The following is a 24413-nucleotide window of genomic DNA, read 5'->3' as shown; positions in this document are numbered from 1 at the left end:
TCTGGGCTAAATGCTCTGAACTTTACCCTGTGTATTTGTCAGGAATGGAGCGAGCCTCCGGCAAGTGGCAACTCTTTTCATCGTGATCACATAACCTTCCACACACACGTGTGCACACACCTGTCATGGGTACCTTTAGGAACAGTCCCAGGTACCTCATGCTTACTCACAGGTCTGCCCCTGGAAACCATCTGTCCCCCTGCATCACTGGGGTGTGCCCACCCAGGTCGGCGTCCCCCAGCTGTGCACAGCTCAGAGATGGGCATAGGGGTGAGCTCACCACTTCCACTGTCTGCCCCCAAGCTCCTAGGCACCTGTGCTCCAGCCCCCACTTCGCCGAGTCATTCAACTGCACCTCCGTCCCCAGCCCACCCAACTCCTCAGCCCCACACCTGACAACAGCCTCGTCATGCACGCCTCGAGGCGCTGCCTCTTGTGCCCAGCCCCCTGCATGCTTCTCTCCATGTACACAGAGACCTGCTCAGGGGGCCGCCATGTACACACTCAGGTTGTCCTCACTTCTACCGGTGCTGCTATGGGACTCCCTCTGGTCTTTAGACCTTCTCCCACCTTCCTAGGCAGGAGGAGGTGCCCAGCAGAATCGGGGAGGGCCCGGGGGGCAAAATTTGAGTCCCAGCTCTGCAACCTCCAAGCTCTGTGACCTTGGGGGGGCCCCTTTTCCTCTCTGACTGTGTTTCCCCATCTGCAAAAGGGGGCAGTGATAAGACCTGCCTTGATTGCTTCTCCCACCGGGCCCTGGTGGAATCAAAGGAAACATGGGACATGTGGAATTTTGCAAATTGCAAGATGCTGAGATGAGGAGTTTTAAATGTAATCATTAACACAACACATACTTTAGGCTATGCCAGACACTGTTATAAAGTGCTTTACATATATTAACTCTTAATTTTGACGACGCCAGTATTACCTCTATTTTACACGTAAGGGAACTGAGGCCCAGAGGGGCTAAGTGACTTGCCCAAAGTCACACAGCCAGAAAGGGGTAGCTCTGGTATTTGAACCCAGGCTCTGGAGTTAGTGCCTCCGATCACTGCTTTGTTTTTGCCCACTGCTGAGGGGTGGCCAGATGCGGACATGCTCTAGGTCTCCCCAAAAAAGTCATCAGGGCTGGAAGGAGGGAGCAGAGGAGGGAGGTCAGAACTGTTTGTGGCCCACCAAGCCTGCCTGTGGTTTCACGGAGGAGAGGGGACCCTCCAAAAAAACACATTGGGACTGAAAGGGGCCTTAGGGCGCAAGTAGTGTGATGTCCCCTCCCATGGGATTCAAGAGGCCCCCTCCTGAGCTACTCTGAGCAGTAGTCATCCTGCTTCAGCTCACACACCTCCACAGAAGGGGAACTCACCCCCCTCCCCCGCCCGGAGGCAGCCTACTCCACTGTTGGAGGCTTTAAATTGCCAGCAAGCCTCTCTTTAGCTCAAGCCAAAATCTCCCTCCCCCTAACACGCACTTCTCCCACCTGTCCATGGGCTGCCTTCTGGGGCCACCAGAATGTGTGTAAACCCAGCTCTTCCTCGCCGGCGCCTGGGGGAGGCCCCTGCTGTCACACTCCCAGCTGGCTTGAGGCGAAGAGAGCCAGAGGGAGGCTGGCGCTCCCATGGCTGGAGGTGTGTGTGTGTGCACGCGCGCGTGCGGTATCAAGGTGGCCCGAGATGGGGGTGGGTGGATGTGGGGAGAAGGCCCCTGGCCAGGGGCTCTGCCAGAGTGGGCATGGACTAGCTCTCCTTCCGGAATTTGCATCTGTTCGCTCAGGTTGCCCCGAGGGTGTGGGGGCGCTGAGCCTTTTGGTCAGGCAGAGGGCCCAGGTCTGGAACGGTGGGTACAGGGGGAAGCATCTAGAATGGAAGGCCAGTGACCTTTGTTTGAGTCTTGCTCTGCCGTGTGGCCCTGGGTCAGTCACTGTCCCTCTCTGGGACTCAGTTTCCACCTCAGAAAAAGCAAGAGGGTTGAACTCCATGAGCTCTGAGTTCTGTGGTTTTCAGTTCCAGGGGCCGACTAAGTCTGGGTTGTCTGTAGAGGGCAGTGACCCCCTGTGATGGCCAGATCAGAGAAAGGTGGGCTCTGAGCTTGACACCTCCCTGTGGCCCGTGGCCCGGGCAAGGTGGCAGGAAGGCCATAGGTGTTGGAGCCAGCAGACCCCTTACCTGCACTCGTGCTTGGGCAAATGGGTTTATCATGCTAAGCTCAGGTTGCTTGTCTGTAAGCCTGGGGTGATGAGTGGGCTCATCAAACTCCTGAAACTGAGACAGTGCGTGTGGTGGTCCAGCCAGGCGCTGGGTGCGCACTGGGGAGCCCAGAAGTTTCAGTCCATGTGCCGCCGTGGCACTGTCCTGGCCTGGCCGCGGGAGACGAGAAGGCGGCTGTCAGCCTAGGAAGACCTAGAAAGAGTCTGTGGGAGAGGGCTCAGTGGGCGAGAGAGTAGGCCAGATCCTCAGAGTAGACGAGTCACCCCACACCCCCTCCCCATGCGGCTCCCCTCCCCATTGGCTCAAAGTTACAGAGGCCATCTGTGGGTAGGAGGCGCTAGGAGGCTGACTGGGTGCAGAGTCCTGGGGAACATGGGAGAGGTCAGGTCCCCCAGGAACAGTGGTCGGGGGACCAGCAGTGGCTGGCTGTGGGCAGTACACTGACGTCAGTCAGCAGACAGGATATCCCGAGGCTGCTCTGGCCAGTGTCCCTGCACTGACAGTGGGCACTGGAGAAGAAGAGTGGGTCTTGGGAAGCAGTGCCTGGACGGTGGGGGTAGGGGGCTTCCAGTGTACAACTCCAGGGGAACCATTTACTTGATGTAGTTGTGCAAGGCAATGGGCCTGGCCCATGGCAAGGAGATTGAGCCCGGAGAGCTGTGTGCCAGGAGTAGAGGAAGGTTAGTGGGTCCTAGGTTTGCAGGAACCCCCTGCGTCCTGGGAGGAAGGGTGGGCTGGAGGCTGGGTCAGCAGAAGCTTAGTCCTGGGGAGGGGAAGAGCAGCAGGTTTCCCCGGGAACTGTGGGGTGGGGTGGGGTGGGGTGGAAGGGACCCAGGTGTCCACTTAGCACACAGTCTTCTTGAGGCCATCTCTGTCTCACAAGCCTGCAGCTGCCCCAAGGGTCTCTGGGTCCCTGGAGAGAGGACTGGGGGAGGGTTGGGGCTTCCTCCTGGCCAGGCCGGCAGCCCCTGTGCTCGGCACCGAGCCAGGCTGGCCTGGGCTGCGGAGCTGTGGGCTGTGGGGAGAATGAGTAATGAGCCTTGAGGGGCCCTGGTTCCCAGACCCTGCCCTCGCCCCTCCCCGGAGACACCGCACAAGCCCAGTCTCTGCCCCCACAGCTGCCTCCCAGCACAGTACCCGTTCCCTTCCCACACTCTCCCTCCACAGCTTGGCACACACCGCCCTGTGGAGTCATCCGCTCCTGGACTCTCACGCACTTTGCCTCCCCCACCCCCACTGGCCTCCAGGTAAATGCCTTCTGGCTCCTAGGACCCAGGCATCTACCTCCCAGCCTCTGGAGGCCTCCTCACCAACCTTCACTTGATCTGTGCTCTGCCAGCCTCCCAAACAAGGGAGACCCAGCCCCGAGGCTTTTTCAGTAAGAAGCCCTCTGCCGGCTCCCTCCAGGGTGGGGGATGTGAGTATGACAGAGGGATTGGGTTCGGGGTGGGGCAGGAGAACTAATCCCCTCCCTCTCCTGAGCTGAGGGGTGAGTGGACAGCAGCACAAAATCCTATTCCCTCTGCTAGTGGAAATCGATAGCTAATTAATTCCCTCCCCAAAATGTGTCCAGAGGTGGGGGTGGGGTTTGGGAGAGAGGCAAAGAGAGGCTGGGCCAGTCGGAGACTGAGACCCCAGTCGGGGAGGGAGGAAGGACGTCACTTTTCTGGTCTTCCGGCCTGTGCCTCCACTGGGGGTCTCCCTGCCCCTTCTGGAGAAGAGGGGGCTTGGCCTTTCCCTCCCCCAAGCCTGAGGGTCCCCCTCCCCTGCCCTGGGCTGGGGTGGGGGTGCATGTGTGTGGGGGTAAGGGCGTCAATCAGCCTGGGAGCAGGTGCTGCATTTAATTTGATTGGCTAATTAGCCCGCGCATGTTAATTATCTCCATTACCCAATGAGGAGAGGCAGTGGTAAAGCTATATATAACCCGGACAGTGTTTGGAGGGAGAGGGGGCTGTCTGCCTGCTCTGTCCCCTGTTCAGGAAGGGGCAGCCCTTGGAGGGGCAGTGAGGCAGGACACTTGAGTCCCCATTGATGCCTGTGGGCCTGGGAGAGGGGGTTGGTGGGGGGGGGGGCAACAGTCAGAAGAAGCCAGATGGAAGGACCTGAGAACTGGGCTTTGAGGGTCTCTTGGAGATGGCTCCCCAAACTCTCCCGCTGTTCTCCTGGGACCTTCTCTGGCCCTTCTTCCTTCGACACACATGTCACCCTAACCATCCCTGCCTTCCTTCAACTCTTCTCCCTCCCCTGCTGTGTTTTTTTTAGGGGGCCCCTAGCTTTCTCTCTCTCCCTTCATACCCCAGCTTTCTCCCACGTAGAAAGGAACTGTACCCCTCCGACCTCTCTCGCCTCTTCTCTCCTTTTGGTTCCCACTGCCCTGAGCTACACCTGTGTCTGCCCTACCCTTTGTATCCTTTGTGGAGAGACTGGAGTCTGACACCTGTGGATCTAAGTCCCAGTTCCCTGCTGATGGGCTGTGTGACCTTGGGCAAGTCCCTAGACTTTCTATGAGGGCTTCCCCAGTGCTTAATGGGAACAGCAGGACTTCTCAGAGTGATTAAGTAAAATGCCATTTGTAAAAATGCCCAGCATCCAGGGCTTTGACAAATGCTGTTTGGATTAATTTTCTCTATCGTCTCTTTCCTCTTCTCCCCGCCAGGCCACCTTTCTCCTCCATTACTCTTCTGTCTCTGTCACTTTTCCTGTGCTCCACCTCCCCCCCCAACAACTTCAATCTTTCCCTGTCTCTTCCTAAACTTTGGCCCCTCCCTGCTTCTCTCCAGGGTTCTCCCCACCTCCTTCCCTTCCTCCCTCCCCAAAATAAAATCAATGCAATATTCAGGAGGGTTGTTGGATATAAATAATTACGACTCGGAGTTTAACGAGATGCAAATTCCCCTCCCCGGTGTGGGGTATAAATTGCTCTCTGACAGCCCGTTACAAGGGTAATCATTTCAGAAAGGCAATTTTATGTAAATAAGCCTGCCTGCCTCCTGGTGGCTCCCCCAGCCCTGGATGGGGAGGGGGTGGAACTGAAGGGTGAAGAGAACCCAGGTATTGGGCCAGGACTGAGGGTGAGGACTGGGAATTGGAGGTTGAGGGTAACAGACATTTAAGTTTAGGAAGGATCTGGCCTTCCAGTGAGCAGTGGGGTTGGGGCCCATGGAGGGGTGAGTGTTGTTTAGGGGGACTTGGAGATGAGTGTCCTTGCATGGATGGAGAGGGTTTGGGGCCTGGATGCCTGGGTCCTAGCTGGCTTCTCTCCCTTGCCCCCTTCTCAGCCAGGTTACCCAGTGATCCCATTGACGAATTGGCATTTAATTAATCCCAATGAATTATTTAGCAACTTCATTATCCAGCATCAGGAGCTGATGAGAGAGCGGCGACTAGCTGGCTGGTGGTGGGAGCATCACACAGAGGTTGCGTGGCTCAGAGAGGAAGGGGCTGGGTCACCAGCTGGTGGAGAGTCTCCAGGCCTCACCCACAGGAGCTGGCCCTGGTCCTGACGGGGGCGGGGGGAGGCACGAGGGTGAGGGCGCCCGGGTTGGGCTCCTACCGAACTTTAAGATGCTACTCCCACCCGCCCACATCTCAAATTAATAACTACCCTAATGAGTGCTATCTCTCTGCAAGTGCTGGGCCCCCAGTCCTACCATCCGTGGTGGTGTCTCTTGCTCTGGGACCCTCTCCGGGTCAGGGCCGGCTCCTCAAGTCCTAAAGGGGAACAACTGGGTGCCTCCTGGTGTGACGGGGGAGTCAGCACCGATGATCCCCTCCTTAACCCTCTCCCCTCCTCCGAATCCCTCATTAACCCTTTCCTCTCTGTTTCCCCGCAGGCATCCCTCCCCCATCTTTCGTCGGAGCCCGCAGCGGGGGAGGGGCGCCTCCGCCGCCGCCGCCCGGGGAAGCCGGTACCTGGGCCTCTGCGCCTCGCCCCACGGCCGGGCCCATGGCACTGTGAGCCGGCGAGGGAGCCCCGCTCGGCGCGGGGGGCGCCCGGCCCCCTCCCCGCCCCATGCGCCCGCGGCTCTGAAGCCTGAGCGGGGCCGGGGGCCGGGCGGGGCCGGGGCCGCCGGAGGCATGGCGGCCGGGAGCCCGTGGCGGCCGCCGTCGCCGTCGCCGCGGTTGCTGCTGCTGCTGCTGCTGGCGCTGGCGGCGGGCGCGGGCAGCCTGGAGTTCGGCGGCGGCCCCGGGCAGTGGGCTCGCTACGCGCGCTGGGCGGGCGCGGCGAGCAGCGGCGAGCTCAGCTTCAGCCTGCGCACCAACGCCACGCGCGCGCTGCTGCTCTACCTGGACGACGGTGGCGACTGCGACTTCCTGGAGCTGCTGCTGGTGGACGGGCGCCTGCGGCTGCGCTTCACGCTCTCGTGCGCCGAGCCGGCCACGCTGCAGCTGGACACGCCGGTGGCCGACGACCGCTGGCACATGGTGCTGCTGACCCGCGATGCGCGCCGCACGGCGCTGGCGGTGGACGGCGAGGCCCGCGCGGCCGAGGTGCGCTCGAAGCGGCGTGAGATGCAAGTGGCCAGCGACCTGTTCGTGGGCGGCATCCCGCCCGACGTGCGACTCTCGGCGCTCACACTCAGCACCGTCAAGTACGAGCCGCCCTTCCGCGGCCTTCTGGCCAACCTGAAGCTGGGCGAGCGGCCCCCGGCGCTCCTGGGCAGCCAGGGCCTGCGCGGCGCCGCTGCCGACCCACTGTGCGCGCCCGCGCGCAACCCCTGTGCCAACGGCGGCCTCTGCACCGTGCTGGCCCCGGGCGAGGTGGGCTGCGACTGCAGCCACACGGGCTTCGGCGGCAAGTTCTGCAGCGAAGGTGAGCCCGGGGTGGCGGGGGGGTGGGTGGGGGTGGGGAGCCGCCGCTGGGCGCCTGGGCTTGGGAGTGAGGGGCTGCCTGCGCCGGGTCCCGGGGTCGCGGCCTGAGGGGGAGCCGGTGGCCCGCGGGCTCGGGCGCGAGGCCGTGTGAGAGCGTGCACCAGCACGCGAGGGTCGTGAGGCGTGTCCTTGCGAGGGGCGGGTGAGGACGCCTGTCCCGAGGAGAGGGGGCGCGTGGCTAGCCAGTGACCTGTGTGGACTTGGCCTGTGCGGGGCCACCTGAGGGTAGTACTGTATCGTCTGGTCCGGCGAGGGGCTGGCGGGAGGACGAGGGTCCCGGCGCTTGAGGGCCTGTGGGTCGGGCGTGTGAGGGGGTGTGTGAGGGAGTGTGCGGACTCGATCTGTGCGGGGGTCGGCTCATGTGGGCGGGGACTATGCGGGCGCCAAGTCTGGGGCCTGGGAGGAGTCCTGACGGTGTGTGCGGCCTGGAAGGCCGGGCGGTGTGCAGGGCCGGGAGTGGGAGGGGTCTGCCCGGGGGGCGGGGGCTGCGGGTGGGGCCGGGGTGGGCGGGGCCTGCGAGGCGGGCGCGCAGCGGGCGGAGGCGGGCGGAGCAGGTGCTCCCAGCTGCGGGAGGCGATCTGAGAGTTTGTGAGAGGGAAGCGCGGGAAGTATGGCTGGTGAGACCGGGGCACGACGGGAGGAAGGGGCCCTGGGCGTGAGGAGAAGGGCACGCAGCGAGGGCAGGTGAAGGAGAGTGGGGATGGCAAGGTTGTGCCTGGAAAGGGAGGTTTCAGGGAGGGAGAGCTTCCACCAGCTCCCCAGCTTCCAGAGGCGGAGCTGAGTGAAACGAGGGGAAAGGTCGCGCGGGTGGCGCCAGACCCCGGTCCCTGCGGGCTGTGGTTCAGGGGGACGGGAAAGGAGGGGCTTGAAGGCGCCTGTTGTACCTTGGTCTGGCGGGGGGCGGGGAGACGTTCCCCGTCAGTTTGGGGGCGAGGGTGGGCATCTCCTTCGACCCTGGTCTGTGGCGGCAGGCATGCTTTCCTCTGCCCCAGACCCCTAGAAGCTGTGGGCCACCCCGCTGCTGTGTGTGTGCCTGCCCCCTCCCCCGAGAGGTAGAGTCTCTTGGGGAGTGTGTGCGTGTGCATGTGTGTGCCCTCAGACTAGTGCGGCCCTAGGACCGCTTTGGGGATGGGTGTCCTCCCGGCTGTCAGCATGTGGACAGCCATGGGAGGAGCCGAGTCTGCAGTTGTGGCCCTGGGTTTGGGATGCACGGTATATTGACTGTGTATCTGCAGTTGTGGTAGAGGAATCCTTAAGGAACGTGTTTGGATTGCTTTTGTGGGGTTATTTGTACAAGGTTGTGGGATATATCTTCAGGAACTGGGTGTATTAAGTTAACCTGACACCTTCTCACCTTTTCTCCAAGGAGTTCAGGTGCTCCCTAAACTGTGAAAGTGTGTGTCTGTGTGTGTTTGCCTGCACGCAGAGGCTGTGAGTCTGGCACTGTGTGCATTATGTGTGAATGGTCTGCTTGAATAGAGTCGTGTTTACAGATGGGAGTGCAGTGCTTAAGGGAGTGAATAGTATACAAGTGTAAGGGCGTGTGCTCATATGTAGGTACCCGCGTGCATGTGTCTTAATGTGAGACCTCAGTAAGACACTGGAACTCCATAAGGAATTTTTCTTCCCATGACTTTGAACTTGATTCTCTGATCTCTATGACCTTTCCCCTCCAAGCCTTTCTAAGAAAATAGGATGAACCACCCTTCTAACTTGATGGAAAGGGAATCTGAGCTTCGGGGAGGTTATAGTAGCTGGTCCATGGGCTTACTGGCAGAATTGGGCCTGAGTGTATGAAAAATGCAGCCAGCAGCACATTGGTCAACCAGACCCTTGTGTCCATTCCCTGAAAGGATTTATTGGCCAGAGGCTCCCAGTGAGCCACATAAGGTGTATGCTTCTGAATACGGGTTGTGTGGTTGTGTGTCTGAGATGTGTTGGAGTACCTGTGTGTGGGAGGGACAGTTTGTGTATCATATGCGTGTGTTGGATGTGTGAGGTGAAAGTTTGTGTTAGCTGTGTTGGAGCTAGGAGGGACGGTTCCTTATCTGACCCATTGTGCGTGCGTGCGTGCGTGTGTGTGTGTGTGTGTGTGTGTGTGATTCATGAAGAAGAGGGAAAGGGGCTATTAGGTGGGTGTCAGACAGTTGTTGGGGCAGGATTGCCTCTGTGTGTATGTGTGTGTTTGTGTTGGTAGCTGTTGAGGGAGAGGTGGTGCTTTGTCTGATAAAAGGGCAGAGATAGGGGCACCTGGGTGGCTCAGTTGTTAAGCGTCTGCCTTCGGCTCAGGTCATGATCCCAGGGTCCTGGGATCGAGCCCCGCATCGGGCTTCCTGCTCGGCGGGAAGCTTGCTTCTCCCTCTCCCACTCCCCCTGCTTGTGTTCCCTCTCTCGTGGTGTCTCTCTGTCAAATAAATAAACAAAATCTTTAAAAAAAAAAAAGGGCAGAGATATTCCTCTCTGTATTCCTTGTACCTAATATAGTACCAGGCACTTAGTGGGTGTTTGATAAAAATTTGTAGAATGAATTAAGAGATGTTAATACGTATTTGGGAGAATACAGGCTTGGGTAAGGCTGTGTGTGTATATGAAAATATGTGTATATTTTCAGATATGTGCTGTGGGTGGGCACGGGGTTGTAAACACTGATCGTATCTGGAGGTGACAGGCACAGTGACAGCCCTACTCATTTGTCTCCCTCTCCCCACCCCATGACCTCATTCCCTCTCCTTATATTTGTTCCTATTTCCTGGGCAGCTTTGGTAGTATCCTATGCTCATTACACTTCTTATACATTCTCTCCAGCCGAGGAGGAGAGGAATGCAGCCCCACCCTTGGGTGTGTGGGTTGAGGAGGAAAACTTTAAGGGGAATAGGCCTGGCTCCTCATCCCTGAGACAGATCTGAGGGCCAGAGTCCGCAGGTTTCCCCCCGAAGTTACTGTCATTTCATTATTATCTGCTTTGAGTGAGGCTCAACTTTTTTTGAGATTGTGGGCATTTAAAAAAGTCAGTAATTCATAGTACCCTTTCCAAATAGGAGTTATTTTTATATCTGTCCGTTGTGAAAAGGGACAACACAAAGCTACTATGAATTCAGGAAAGCTTTTAGATGACTTCGATGTTACCTTTGCCATTGTGGTTAGTCAAATATACATTAGAAAAAAGTTTTTTAGCCTTATAGGCAAGACATATCAATGTGCCTTCAGTATCTGGTGTGCATATGGATTTGTGGGTGCTTTGGAATCCCCCCCAGGCCTTCCTGGGTCTGGGCCTACCCATTGACTGAGAACCTCCCTGTTAGGAAATATGCTTCTTTTTCCTCTGGGACGGCGGGGGGGGGGGGTGGTGTGTGGAGAGTCTGGCCACAGGTAACTGAAGAGAGAGCTAAGTATGAGTAACTGAGTGGGTGTACCCAGTGCTGATTATCTGCCCAAGCGGGGACGGAGTCCACGGGGATGGTGCAGTGACTTGCATGGGAACTCATCCTGTCCCTCACGTGTGAAGATAAAGGGCTGAAAAGTGATCAGGGGAGAGGGTGTGCAAGTGTGTGTAGGAGACCTTGAGTGGAATGGGGGCACAGATGTATAGGATGGAGTGGTAGGGGTACACCTAGCTTGGGAGAGGAGTATGAAGCTAGTAGGCAGGGAGTTAGATGCATGTTATTCATACGTATGCTTCTTAGGTTCGTTGGTGATTGAATTCAGTAAGTAGTTTTCAAGGCCTCCTTTTTGCGAGGCCTCGTGTTGAGGGCTGAAGAGGGGTCAGAAATGATTAAGATGCTGCTCTGGGCATTGACTGTTTAATCGGGGAAGCAGATAAAAAAGCAGTCCAGTCCATGGTAAAGAGCACAGATTCTGCAGACGGGCTGCCTGGGCAGTGACCTTGGACTTCAGCTCTCTCCATCCTGGTTTCCTTTTCTGGAAAATGGGGGCAATAATAGTACCTACCTTACGGAGTTGTTATGGGAGCTAAATCAGCTAATTTGTGTCAAATGCTTAGAATAGCGTCTGGCACATAGACAATGCTCAATAAACACCAGCAAAAGAACAAGACACAAAATAGTATGGTACAGGGACACCTGGGTGGCTCAGTCGGTTAAGCATCTGCCTTCAGACCAGTTCATGATCTCAGGGTCCTGGGATTGAACCCCACATTGGGCTCCCTGCTCAGCGGGGAGCCTGCTTCTCCCTCTCCCTCTGCTGCTCCCCCAGCTTGTGCGTGCTCTCTCTCTCTCTCTCTCGGACAAATAAATAAATAAAATCTTTTAAAAAATGGTGTGGTATATACCCAGAGATGTAGCAAGGCAGTGCAGCTTAGTGATCAGACCCCAGACTCCAGAGTCTCAGGTCTGTGTTTCAATCTGACTTCTGCACTCACTAGGCCCGTGCCATCAGGTGGGTGCCTAAAGCTTCAGACGAATTTTTCCTTACCTGTAAATGGGGATAAGCATGCCTGTCTCACAGGTCTGTTGTGGGAATTAAATGAATGTCTGGTACATAATAAGTGGTGAGTAGATGGTAGTTACTATTACCAGCAGAGTGCTATTGGTGTTTTGAGGAAGGGATAGTTTTACAAGTTGAGGGGGGATTGATAATAAAAGGCATGCTATTGAAGATTGACCTTGCCCATGGATGAATAAGCATGGTCTGAGGAGGCCGCTGCACAGGCACTGGTAAGAGCAAAGGCATGGGAGGGAGGGACATGTATGTCCCGTCCATAGGGGACGCCAAGAATATAAGGAAACTAGTGGAATCTAATGCAGGAGAAGTAGGTTGAAGCCAGCTCTTGGAGTTTTGACTTAAATCATTCAACCAACATTTATTGGATGCTGTGTCCTGAGTATTGGCAAATGTAGCCACAGAGGAATTTTGAGCAGATATATGAATAATAAGAGCTATGTATCAGAAGCCAGGTGTCTGGTGTAGAAGGATTATGGGCAGCAGAGTTATGCAGTGGAGAAACCACTTAGGAGATAGTTCACGAGAGAGATTTTGGGGCCCTGAATCTTGCTGGTCTTTGGGAGTGGCGAGGAAGGGTGGTGGCCTTTGTCACAGCAGGAGAAGCAGCTACTCGGGAGCTGATGCTGGAATGGAAGCCCTAGGACTCTGCCTGTTGCGTGGGGGGGAGGTGGGCAGCGAGGAGGCAGAGGTGATGAGGTTTCAGGTTGGTGTGGAAGGACGGTGGTGGCGGGCCATGGCAGCAGAGGGGTGAAGGGAAATGGAGGGCGGTGGGAGGGGAGCAGTGTTGGGCCACAGATCATGCATGTGTTGAAATGTGGTGTCCCTTGGTGTTCTTAGACAGAGGCGCCCGGGCTGTTGGAAATGCAAGACCAGAGCTTTGCATTGAAGGCGAGGCTGGGGATGGAGACCTGGGTGCTCCAGGGGGCGTGTGTGGAGAGAGAATATTTGAAGCTCTGGAATTGGATGAAGTGGCCAAGGAGAAGGTGAAGAGACTTCAGAGGAGCCCACAGTTGGAGAGGAGTGGCCTCAGACATAGCGAAGGAGCAGTGAGAACAAAAAGAGACCAGATCACACAGTCAAGGGCGGAGAGCCTGGGGCCTCCCAGCTAGTGAGCGTTTGCTGTGCCTTGGACGTTTTCTCTCATTTCATTCTCATGCCACCACCTGAGGTGGAAGAGCTGGGATCTGAACCCCGAGCTGACTCCGGGGCTGGTTGTCCCCCACCTTTGTCCATGCTGCCTCCCAAAGCTCAGGCAGTCGGTCAGCTGTGTCCGTGCATTACTTGCATGTGGTTTATTGGGGTGTTTAGGAACAGCGTTTCATCAGAAGCCAGTAGCCACCCCCAATTCTTTGGGTCACAACTTCTCCCTTCAGCCAGTGTGCCATGAGGGTGTTCCTTTGTCTGCCAGCCAGCTGTCCCAGCACCGGGAGAGGGCAGTGGAAATTGATCAGTAAAATCTCAGTCTTCCAGAGCCCTTGGGGAGAAACTCACCCTGGAAAGTGGAGCATTATCCCATTAAAATACACAACTCACCAACACTGAAAGCATTTCAGATGGAAATCTTTCTGAGATATGTTGCACACCTCTCTGCCTCCCTAAGCATAATATTTTGAAAGTGATTTAACCTTTTCTGGATGACTCAGGATGTCGTGATTCCCCTTAGGTATTGGACTGCTGTCACACAGTGGTTCCTTCACTGAGATTTGTCCCTGCCTGAAATGATGCCTGACTGCTGCATTTGGAGTTCTTCTATTAGCTTTTCATGAGTTTTCCCACCTCTGTCCTTAGGACGAGTTGTCGGGTGGCAGCCCACATCTCTCCCCCCGGCCTCCCCTCTCTGTTGGCGAACTTGGAAATCAGCATTCCCAAGCATGTTGTGTTGTGGGTCGCCACCAGTATGTGGGTTCTGGGTAAGGTCTGAGAGGTTCTCCTATGAGGAGATAACAGTTTTTATTGTTTTTTTAAGATTTTATTTATTTATTTGACAGAGAGAGACACAGCGAGAGAGGGAACACAAGCAGGGGGAGTGGGAGAGGGAGAAGCAGGCTTCCCGCGGAGCAGGGAGCCCGATGTGGGGCCCCGCTGGTGGGGCAGATAAGACCTCTGTGTGTGAAAGTTGAGTAAATGAGGTCATGTATGTGGCACCACTCTGTCAGCTGTAACATCCGATACCTGTGGTCCTGACAAAAATTCTGCTGCGAGAGAGGTGGCTCTGGGCTCAAGAGAGCAGTTCAGGGAGTGGCTGGTGTGAGAACCCAGAGATGAGACAGATACTCACAAGGAAAGCCTCAAACGGCAGCGTGGTTAAGAGCAAGGGCTGCCCGGGGTCCAATCTGAGTTTGTGACTTGCTGTGTGTCAACTTGGGCAATTTACTTAATCATTTTGTTCTTCAATGTCCTACTCTGCAACATGGAGTTTAAAATGTTGTTGCAAGGACTCAATGAGTTATGTGGAAATCCTTTACAATGGGCCAGGCACTATTCTAAATGATCAATAAAGGCGACTATGATCATTAACCCTGGTGGTCAGAGAAGGCTGCAAGGAGGACGTGGGACTTGGCTAGATCTTGAATGAGGGCTAAGTGAGATTTGTGGAAGGAACAGGCGGGGCTTTCCCTCCAGGAAAACAGCCTAAACTCGCTGTCTAGGAGATGTGAGTCGGGTGTGTGTGTGTTGGGGTGGGGGGACGGGTGAGGAGACCAACATGGTTGTGCTTTGGGGGAGATAAGATCAGAACTATAGAGTCAGGTCAGCTTCTAAAATTCTTGACTTCTGGCCAAGAGTGCAGGCCATGGGACGTTTTAAAGCCAGACAGATTTGGGTTCAGATTTTGACTCTGTCCCTCACCGGCAGTGTGACACAGGACAAGTTTCTCCCACTTTATGAGGCTTAGTTTCCCCATCTCTACAAGAGAGTGATGGCAGCATCCATTGACAAGGTAGTAGTTGCAAGGGATGGAAACAATGCATGGAAAGAGCCAGGCACCCTCGAAGTACTCAGTATGTGAGAAGTGTTTTTGATTATTCATTCAACAAACATAGGCATGCCTTTTTCTGAGCCAGGAACTGTGCAGGCAGCTGGAGGTAGAGATGAATGAGACATTGTCCTTGCTCTTGGATATCACACAGTCCAGCCAGGAAGCAGACATGGAAATGCAATTCGCGTTGGAGATACAATAAAGCGAAATGATGATACAATGTGCATATTGAGAGCGGGCACAGAGGAGGGGCGGCTAGCCCTGCCTGGGAGGCCAGTTGGGAACACAAACAGAGGTATACTGACCTGATCTTAAAACAAGAGCTGGCTTTCTTAGGGAGCTGAGGGTGGGAGGAGTGGAAATAGGGAAAGGTGTTTCAAGCCAAGGGAACGGTATTTGCAGAAATGTGGGTCATTAGGGAAATGGACAGCAGTTGGGTGTGGCTGGAGCCTGGATTGTTGCAGGAAAGGAGGTTGGAGGGAGGCATGGCCAAATTTGTGTGAGTGCGTGTGTGTTGATCACAGTAGTATTTTGTCACGTATATCTGGCACCTGTGCCAAGAGAGCTTGGTTGGGGATGGGCAGGGAGAACAACCAGGAGGAGGCTCTTGCAGAAAAACCAGAGGTGAAGGGTGGGGGCGTGGTCAAAGTCTAGTGGTGATTTTGTGCTGCTGGGCAAGTTTCCTTCCCTGCCCACAGGAAGTAGGTAATACCACCAAGCTCATGATGTTGCTGGGAGGGTCATGCGTGAGACGCCTATTGAGGGTCGGTAGGGTGCTGGCCACTTGGCTAACCAAAGGCATCTCGAGCCTGGCAGAGTGGGGGGTACCTCGTGGGTGCTCAAGAAGTGTGGGTTGAAAGCAGTGCCCTTGCCCAATGCAGGGCAATGGGCCCTTGGTTGCAGGGGTTGAGATTAGCATGGCTTTAGTGGTGGAGTTTGGATGTCAGGGAAGCTGTCCGAGTAATTGCTGAGCAGCCAGATGGGGATACACAACTGGTACCCGGGGAAGGGAAGAGGTTCAGTCTACAAACACAGGTCGGGGAGTCCTTTTTTATTTTTTTAAGATTTTATTTATTTATTTGACACAGAGAGACACAGCGAGAGAGGGAACACAAGCAGGGGGAGTGGGAGAGGGAGAAGCAGGCTTCTTGCTGAGCAGGGAGCCCGATGCGGGGCTCGATCCCAGGACCCTGGGATCATGACCTGAGCCCAAGGCAGACGCTCAATGACTGAGCCACCCAGGTGCCCCATGGTCGGGCAGTCCTTAAGCCACGGAAGTGAGCTATCGTCAAAGGAGGGCACGGAGAAGGAAGGAGTGTGGAGGGCATAGGACCGAGCCTGGAGGGGTCCGTGATGGCAGGTTTGGGACACAGGTGAATCAGCAGAAAGCAAAGAGCAGCAGAGAAGGAGAGGTCAATGAGTCTCTAGGAGCTGTGTCTCGGAAGCCAGGAGAGGGAAGGCTCATGCAGCCAGCAAATCAAGCTTGCTTGTTGCACCTTCCTGAGTATAGTGTGGCCCGCGTTTGTGGCAGGTGGGCATACTTTTTGAAATACCAGCCATGTTGGATTATTTAGAAATCACCATGCCTGTTTGTTTGTACAGGTGCTGGAGAGATGATTGTGCAGACCGCCTTTGCACACTGGGGCCAAAGAGGTCCTGACGTGAGGCTCCTCGAGAGAGCCCAGGGGTTTTCCTGAGGGCCCCTTTCTAGTCCGCATAGCAACCCCTGCCCTAAATGCAATGCGATTCAGTTTATTTAAGAACATCCTTGTAGACACAGCTTTGGGGGATGCAGCTGATAGGTAAAGGCTTGCGTGAAATGCAGATAGATGGTCGACAGACAGAAAGAAAGGGGGCTATGTTCATCACAGGGCAGGAGTCTTCAGCCAGTCGAGGGAGAGTGGGGTGTGGTGGTGGTGTATGCATCTAATATTAGGTATTAGATCACTGTGTGGGTATTGATTCTGCATTCAGCCTGTGTGTGTGTATTAAGGAGGTGGGATAAGGTCTGATAAATGACAGTGTGTGTGTTTCTGGAGTAGAGCTAACCCCCTAAGAGCCCCTGAGTCAATAACACAAAATGATGCTGGAGGTAGAGACAGTGCGTGCATGCGGGCGTGAGTGTGTGCCGAACGGCTGTTTGTGTGTGTATGTGTGTATCCTGGGGCCTGCAGGCCCATGTGCGTGTGCATGCGTGTGCGTGTTTCCCCATTGGGTCTGTGCGTTTGTAGGTTGCACTGTTTCTCTGCCCCCCTTGTTTGCTTCCTCTAAAGTCTCCCAGTAGGTGGGCGTGTGAGAAATGTTCGGGGAAGGGGGTGACCCGGTCCTCTGCCAGGGCAGACCAGAGCTTGGGTTGTTGTAGCTTCTTTGAAGGAACTGTCTCCATCCTCTCTTGACCCACTGGGGTCAAGACCCATTGAGGTCAAGACCGAGGCCCAGGCCGAGCCCCGCCTAGGGGAGGGCTGGCTACCGAAAGGCTGTGGCGGGACTTAGGGGTGGCCCCAGTGTGGCCACCTGCAGCTGGGGGGGCGGTGCTCCACCTCCCCCAACTGCTTGTCCTAGAATCACAGAACCAGAGCCAGAGGGGCCTGGGAAACATTCGAGTCTGCCTGTCTCATTTTTACAGAGGAGGGACTGGTGGCTCAGAGAGGTCAAGTGACTGGGATGGGATGCGAGTCACATGGCACTTTGAGGCAGAACTGTGCTTTCTGACCTGACCGCATTTGGACGGCTTTTCTCCCCTGGGGCCGGGAGGGGGCGGTGGTTGCGTCTGTGTGTGCAAAAGCTTCGAGTGTGGGTTGCGTGAGAGATGACATGTGTCTCCGGATCGCTGAGTGCCTATGTGTGTCAGTGTGTCACCGAGTGTGAGTGTGTCTCGGGTAAGCCCTGTGTGAGCGTGTCCCCATCTGTCTCCGAGGCACCGTGGAATGCAGGGGAGGAGCGTGCCTGGGAGAGGCAACCCTGCCTGCCTGCCACTCCGGGCTTTGCCTCCCATTCTCCATGTGACCTTGAGGGTCACTTCCCTGCCCTGGGCCTCAGTTTCCTGAAATGTAACATGAGACGGGGAGGGGGGGGCTCCTGGACTGTGTGACCCTGTGTGTGTGGCCTTGACTCAGGTGGCCGCCCGGCCTGGGTGGGCTCAGGGACCTTGAACTCCTCACCCCCCTGGGAACCTGTCCTTGGTACGTGCACTAACCAGCCCTCCTTTCTTCTCTCTCTCTGCCTTGCCCTTTCCTGAACCTTGCTGGCCTGCAGAGGAGCACCCCATGGAAGGTGAGTGATGCTTTTTTGTCATTGGGGTGGTAGATCAATCACCACAGGGTCCTGTGTGAGGGGGTGTCATTGGCCACCTAAGGGCTCCCTCTCCTGCCCATGCCTGGGGGCCCCCTAGGGGAAGGATATCTGGGGGTCCTCTTGGCTCTCTCGGCCTCACCTCTCGCCTGTTCCCTCCTTATTGGTTTGCTGGAGAGAACTGGCGGGCAGAGGGCAGGCCTTTCCACGGGCCAGTCTGCCGCCCAGCATGTCTTCTTCTTTAGGGAGGAGACCGGAGTGAGGGCGAAGGGATGGGGTTGGAGGATCTGAAGTGCCCAGAAGTGAGTGAGGAGACACCCTTTGGCCCAGCCCAGTGGAGGGAGCTTAAGAGGGCCATGCAGCCGGGGGCTGGGGGCTGCTTGGGTGAATCTGCTCTGGGTCTGAAGGATGCAGGCAGAGGGTGGGGGGGCCGTGTCACCGGGTCCTTGGGTGTAGGTGGGTGGCAACTTCTCTGCTCTGACTGACACGTGCGCTGGGAGGTAGGGGCCGTCTGCTTCTTCTTTGGGCCCTGGCCGAGGGCCAGCACTAGGGCAGGAACCTGCCTCTCTTTGGAGTCCCTCTGTCCATTCCTTCCCTGTCTTCTGTTTCGTCTGCCTTTTCTCTCTCTCTCTGGTTTCTGTCTTTACCTTTCTTTTTCTCCAGGGCTCTGTCTCTGGACCTTTTTCTGTCTCTGTCTTTCCCCAGGCTCTCTCTGGGCTCCTGTCATTCTCCGAACCTTCCCCTCTTGCTTTGGTGTGCCCTGCTCCTTTTCCTTCTCTGGGGCTGGACGAGATGGGGGAGATGGGAAAGCTGGGAAGACTCGGTGGGCTGGTCCAGGCATGGAGGCTGGGCTGCAGGGGAGCTCGTGCGGCCACCGGGCAGAAGGCAGGGAGCAAGGTGGGTGGGAGGTAGGATACCATCCCCGAACCTGTCCCGTGTTCTTTTCCTGGAGAAGCAAGAAGAGGGTAGGAGTGGGAGGGATGCAGCAAGCCTAGGCTGGGTGCTCCCCAGGCCCGGGCCTGAGAGGGGCAGGGGACAGCACCCAGGGTGGGGGAGTCCTGGATGAGAAAGGAGGGGAGGGCTTTTGGCTGGAATCCGATTTTCCTTGTGGTGTCCATGGTTTGGCTTGTCTCTTACTGATGTCTCTTCTCCTTGGGTGGCTTCAGTGTGTGTGTGAGAGAGAGAGAGAGAGTGTGTATCTGTGTGCACACGTGTTCCTCAGGCTCTGCTGCTCGGTTGTGTCCGTGTGCCTTTGTGCACGTCCGTACCTCCAAGCTTGTGGGCTTGTGCCTGAGCGCGTGTGGAGGGGTGTGCACGTCTGTCCTCATGTCTTCCGTGGCGTGGCCCACATCTCTGTGTGCCTCTGTAGGAGCGCCTACATCTGTGTCTGCATCTCTGTATGTCAGTGTTTACCTCTGTGTGCGTGAGAGGGTCTGTGTGTCTGCATGGACGCAGCCTTCTGAGGGCTGGAGATAAGATTTAGTGCTGATGTGACTTTTACTTGCTCTTGATGTCATGTCTCCTCTGGAACAAAGGGAGAGATGGAGGGAGGGAGAGGGGAGGGGAATGGGCCTGAAGGGAGAGAGGCTTGTGGCGAGGCGGAAGGGGGCAGAGAGACAGGAGGAAGGAGGGGGGTAAGTAGAGGCAGGAAGAAGAAGTGGAGGGAAGGACAGAAGGGAGAGAACTCAGGGAGGGGAAAGAGCCAGGCCGCAGAAGAAAGCAGGAGGGCTGTCGGGGAGAGGTGGCTGAGCCAGGAGGGGAGGGGAGAGGGTCCATCAGTGCCTTCCCAAGCAAGCAGGGTAGCCGGGGACAGGAAGGGAAGCCGGGCTTGGGGACACGTGGGGAATGAGCCCCTCTGGACGCCGCTGAGCCATTTCTTGGGGGTGGCGCGGTAGCCTGCTGGTTTGGAGGGGCAGTGCCTGTGCCTGTATGTCGGCGCGTGTGTGTAACACACCCAGGGGTGTGACACATCTGTGCGTCTCTCTGTGACGTGTCTGCTCGTGTGCCTGTCAATCTTGTCTCCTGTCACCAACTTCCTTCTTTCGGTGCTGGTCCTTTTGGGCTTCTGGTAGAAGGGCAGGGACTGAGACTGGGGGTGGTTTCGGGGCGGGTGGGACTGGGGCCTCCTCTGTGGCACGACGCTCTGGACTCTGCAGTTGAGATCTTGGAGTCCTCTGTGCCGCCTTCACCCTCTTTGCCCAACCCTCAGCGCTGTGCCTCAGGCCTAGCTTTCTCCCAGGAACCCGGCCATCCTGCTCCCTAGCCCCTGACAACATCTCCTTTTGGGGATTCTGGTTGCACCTCCTCCTTTCTCCCTAGCCTCTTGTAGCAGGGAGAGAAGACCCAGAAGCAGCCAGATAAAGTGCCCGAGGAAAGGACCCTTGGTAATGCCATCCGTCACTGCCAACCTCTTCTCCAGGGGGTGGGAAGGAGGGGCCGATGCCACAGGTGGACGTGCGGAGGGCTTCCCCAGGCTGGTTGGGCACAAGGAAGGAGCAGAGATTTCAGGCCCGGGGGATGGGGGTGGGGCGTGGGGGGGCGTAGGCTTTAGGGGGTACACCGCAGGCCAGGCTGGCCTGAGCCATGGGTAGACAGGGCAGGGAACCGACCTCCCTGTCACCAAGATGGCTGGTGCTGTCACGCCTGAGGGCGCTGAGCAGCTGGTTGCCGTGGTGACAGAGGGAGAGTGCCGCATGCTAATGAGGCTGCCTGGGAGCTGGGCAGTGGAAGGGTCTGCGAGGGGAGAGATTTGGCTCCGTCCCTACCCCACGCAGCTGCACAGGCCTGTGGGGGACAGAGCGCCAGTCCTAGGGCCGCCAGCTCCTGGGCCTGGATTTCCAAGGCTGGAGACTACAGGCGAGGCTATTTCTGCCTGGAAGAGTTAGGTGAAGGTTTAGGGCTCTAGGTCTGCCTCCTGGATTTAGGGGGTTTGGAAGAAGATGCTGGTAGACCTTGGGGGAAAGTTTGTGGGGGGCATTCAGAGCCAAGAGTAAGATTCAGTCCAAATGCTTGGTCCTCCCCTGTTTTGTGGATAAAACCTTTGTCTTCCCAAGAGCTGTTCGATCCTGATGCAGCTGCCGTCCCCTCCCCCAACTGGCCTGAGACACAGAGGTGGCGGGAGACGCATGCCTTTCCCCCAGGAGAGGAGTAGGGGGCGAGGTGAACCGCTGCCCCACATCTTGCACAGGGTCCAGGCCTTTGGCCCCTGGCCACTCGCTTCCTGACCTCCCGGAGCACAGGCATCCTGGCCTCTGCTTTGTCTCAGAGGCACCTGGAGTCCTTTACCTTGATAATCCCACTCTGGCCTGGTCTTTTGTCCCTAGGGCCACCCTCTCATTGCCACGGCACTGGGATGGTTTCCAGGGGCTGTTCCTTGCCCACCCTTTTGGCTAGAGACCTGGGATGCAGGGTGGGGGGAGAGGGAGGGCCTGGCTGGTCATGTCAGGGAGCCCTGGGGGCCTCAGCTTTGCTGGGGACCTGGTGCTGCCAGCCTCTCTGGGGGAAGGCTTTCTGTGGCTGGTGTTCTCTGGGAACTAGGGTGCTGGTCCATTGGGCCAGAGTCTTTCCCCCTAAGGTTTAGGAAGGCCCGGCTCAGGGCTGACGAGGCTTTTTCAAGGGGCCGAGGTAACCCTGGAAAAAAAATCTCAGCCCATCATGCCCTGAGTCTTGGAGATAGGACTTCTGTTCTCCATTTTCAAAATTCAGCTTTTGGCTCATCTCAGAGAGGGCCAGACCAGAGAAAGGGGGTCCGTAGAGAACCTCTGACCTCTCAGAGAGCCAGACCTCTTGCCCACGGGCCTTGGCCGTCCTCTTTGGTTCTTGCTCTCCCAGAGTGTGGGCCCTAGTCTCCTAGTCCTCCCTGTGGAAGGATCCAAGCTCGGGATCTCTGCTCCAGCATTTCCCGGCCTCCTTTCTGCTTCTGCTCTAACTTTGTCCTCCCGAGAGCCCCGCTTTCCTCATAGAGTCCAGGAGCTCGGCAATCCGAATGGAGGTTGTTGGGGAGGTGGGCAGCTGGAAGGACTGGGGCTGGACAGATGCCTTTCCAAAGCCCACTTTGGTGGGAGATTCCTTCTAGGCCCAGGCCCCGCACACCCCCCTCCACCTTCTCTGCCAGCCTCACAGGGGTGAGGGCGAGGGGTGGGGAGTGGGGTCGGACGTCCCCCCTGCCACTTAATCCTGCGCTAACAGGACACTCTCTCTCTCTCCAGGTGGCTTTGATTTTTGTGTCGTGTTTTATTTTTCTCCTCCATCCGAACCGTTTTTTCTCGTTGACTGTTTTTTTTTTCTCTCCGCCTCCCGGAAGAAAAAAAAAAAAGAAAAAAAGAAAAAGGAAAAAGCAGCCCTCCCAGCCTCATGCTTCTCCTCCTTTTCCTTTTTTTTTTCCGGCAAGAAGAAAAAAAAGAAACCAAAATCTCCTCTCCCCCCTTGCAGTGGCTCCCCGCCCCAGCCCTTCCTCGGTTCTGCCTGTACCCCTCACCCCCTCTGGCCCCCCCTTACTCTCTCTCTCTCTCTCTCTCTCTCTGTCCCCCCCTTGTGCCCTCCTCCCTGTTTCTGGCATCGGGGCCCCTCTCCTCAGCTTCCGGGGCTGGGGGCTTTCCCCTCGATGCCTGTCACAAGTTAAAAAGGGTTTTTAAATTGTGGCAGCAAAAGCTTTTTTCTCCCCTCTCTCTGGCTGATTTTGATGACTCGTGTTTTCTTTGTTTCTTTCCCCTTTTCTTTCTCTTTTCTCCTTTTTTTTTTTTTCCCTTTCTTTCTTTCTCCCCTTCCCCTTTCCAAGGTCCGGCTCACCTGACGTTAAACAGCGAAGGTATGGTTTGAAGTTCTGGTTTGGACTGGATTGGATTGGATTGCCCCCAACCTGCGACTGGATTTTCTGTTCCTCTCCCTGCCCCCTCTCCCTGCCTCCACCTGTCCCACTGCCTTCCTGCCCTTCCTGCCCTTCCTGCCCTTCCTGCCCGCTGCCTCTGTCGTCTCTCCGTGTTCCGGGACTGGGGTGCTGGGGCGGGGGCGGGGCCGGCCCCCCCATCTGTGCTCTCCCCTCCCCCGCCCTCCCTGCCGCGCTCCATCCGCGCTCATGTCACCTTGGTTTCTGACATCAAGAGATGTTGCAACTCCTGCCGCTGTCTCCAAGTCACCCTTTTGCGTTTTCCTGGTAGTGTATCTTCTTTTCCCCTTCTCATGGTGGTGTTTTATTTCCTTCCACTCATTCTGATCATTCTTTCTTTTCTATGGACCCAAGTACAAAGAGAAAAGCATGGGCTGGAGGAAGAGGCTTCTAGGCAGCCTCGCCACCCTCCCCCTGCTGCTGCGGGGTGTCCCCTCTGTCCACAGCGGCAGCGAAGCAGGGAGAGGCAGGGGATTGGGGTGCAGGATGCCCCCTTTGCACAGCTGTCCCACCGTCCGCCCTCACCAACATCTCTTGACCCTGTTTGACAGATGAGGACATTCAGGTCCAGAGAGATGAGGTGACTCGTTAGTGATTATATGGCCTTTAGTCGGTGGTACCATTGGGGCTGCTTCTCTATTTTTAGCCTCCCTTCAACCAAGTCCCTACCATCTTTAAAAGCCCGGTGTTGAGCAGACCTGACAGCCCAGGGATCCTGACTGTGATCCCACCCCAGCGCTGAGCTCTCCCTGGCCTCCCCATCCCTGATTCTTGAGCTCAGCTATTCTGGACCCTTAGGCACTGCTCCCCAAGCCCAGGGCAGTCCTCTGTCAGGGCTCATTGTCTGTAGAGGGGGGGGGGTCTTTAGCCTGTAGGCAGGAGAGGCCTAGGGGACGAAGACTGGGCTGTGGGGAGAGACTCAGATCTGGAATTTGGGATGGATTTAGGTCTGGGAAGGTGGGGCCCTGGGCTTCTTCCAGGGATGTGAAATCATGGCAGAAACTGGGGGGAAAGGAGGCGTTCTGAGGGGGTGCAGGACAGGGTTGGTTCACTCACCTCCTTCTTGCCTCTCAATGCCTGGTTCTGGGGGTGTTGGTGGTGGCACACCTTTGTCATAGATGAAGACCCAAAGGATCCAGAGCCCCGCTTCCCCCTCCCCTGAAAGGTCCACAGCTCAGGTGTGATTCTAGCTTTACTGGTGGGGATTTGGGATTGAGGTGGAATAAGGGCCCAGACATGGACGTTTAAACTCCATTCTCAAGCCATCCTGTGGGGTCTAGCAATAGGTGTGGGGGCCCGGGAGCCAGGCGCTGGGTGCACGAGTCACTGTCGGGGGTGGGGGGTGTGGAGAGCTCAAGCCAGCCTGGAAGCCAGTGCGATAACATGTGTCTGTGGGGGCTTTGGAGAGGAGGCCGGAGGGTTGATGAGCTGTGTGTTGGGGGGGGTGGGGGGAGGTGGGAAGTGGGAAGTCAGCCCTGAGAAAGGCCTTCCCCACATACATGACGAGCTCCAGTCAGGCAGAACCTCTCTCTTGGTATGCATAGCCCTGCTGAAGGCGCAAAGAACAGACACAAACCATGGCCCTGGCCCTGGGAAGCCCCATGATCTGATCTAACTGGCAAAGCAGGGAACAGAGGTGACAGTAAGAACACTCACTACTGAGTGAACCAGGTGTAGATGGAGAATCAGGTTTGCCTTGAGGACAGGCCAAGAACACAAGAGG

The 24413-nt window shown here is 56.5% G+C and overlaps 1 protein-coding gene across 2 annotated transcripts in view; it reads left to right on the top strand.

Moving 5' to 3' along the window:
- Window positions 1–6281: 6281 nt before the first annotated feature.
- NRXN2 (neurexin 2) overlaps window positions 6282–24413 on the top strand; it is a 98663-nt gene continuing 80531 nt past the window's right edge. Inside the window, exons 1-3 of one of the 2 annotated variants that reach the window (XM_027580338.2) lie at window positions 6282–7017; window positions 17770–17787; window positions 22583–22612. In XM_027580338.2, the coding sequence (XP_027436139.1) occupies window positions 6282–7017; window positions 17770–17787; window positions 22583–22612 (784 nt within the window). Of the gene's footprint in view, window positions 7018–7676; window positions 7694–17769; window positions 17788–22582; window positions 22613–24413 lie in introns of those variants that run through there. The other variant, XM_027580348.2, reaches the window with a different exon arrangement.

The sequence above is a fragment of the Zalophus californianus genome, chromosome 11 (genome assembly GCF_009762305.2).
Source record: "Zalophus californianus isolate mZalCal1 chromosome 11, mZalCal1.pri.v2, whole genome shotgun sequence".
NCBI classification, from domain to species: domain Eukaryota; kingdom Metazoa; phylum Chordata; class Mammalia; order Carnivora; family Otariidae; genus Zalophus; species Zalophus californianus.
The sequence above is the reverse complement of the archived record's forward strand: the minus strand, read 5'-3'. Positions and strand labels throughout refer to the sequence as shown.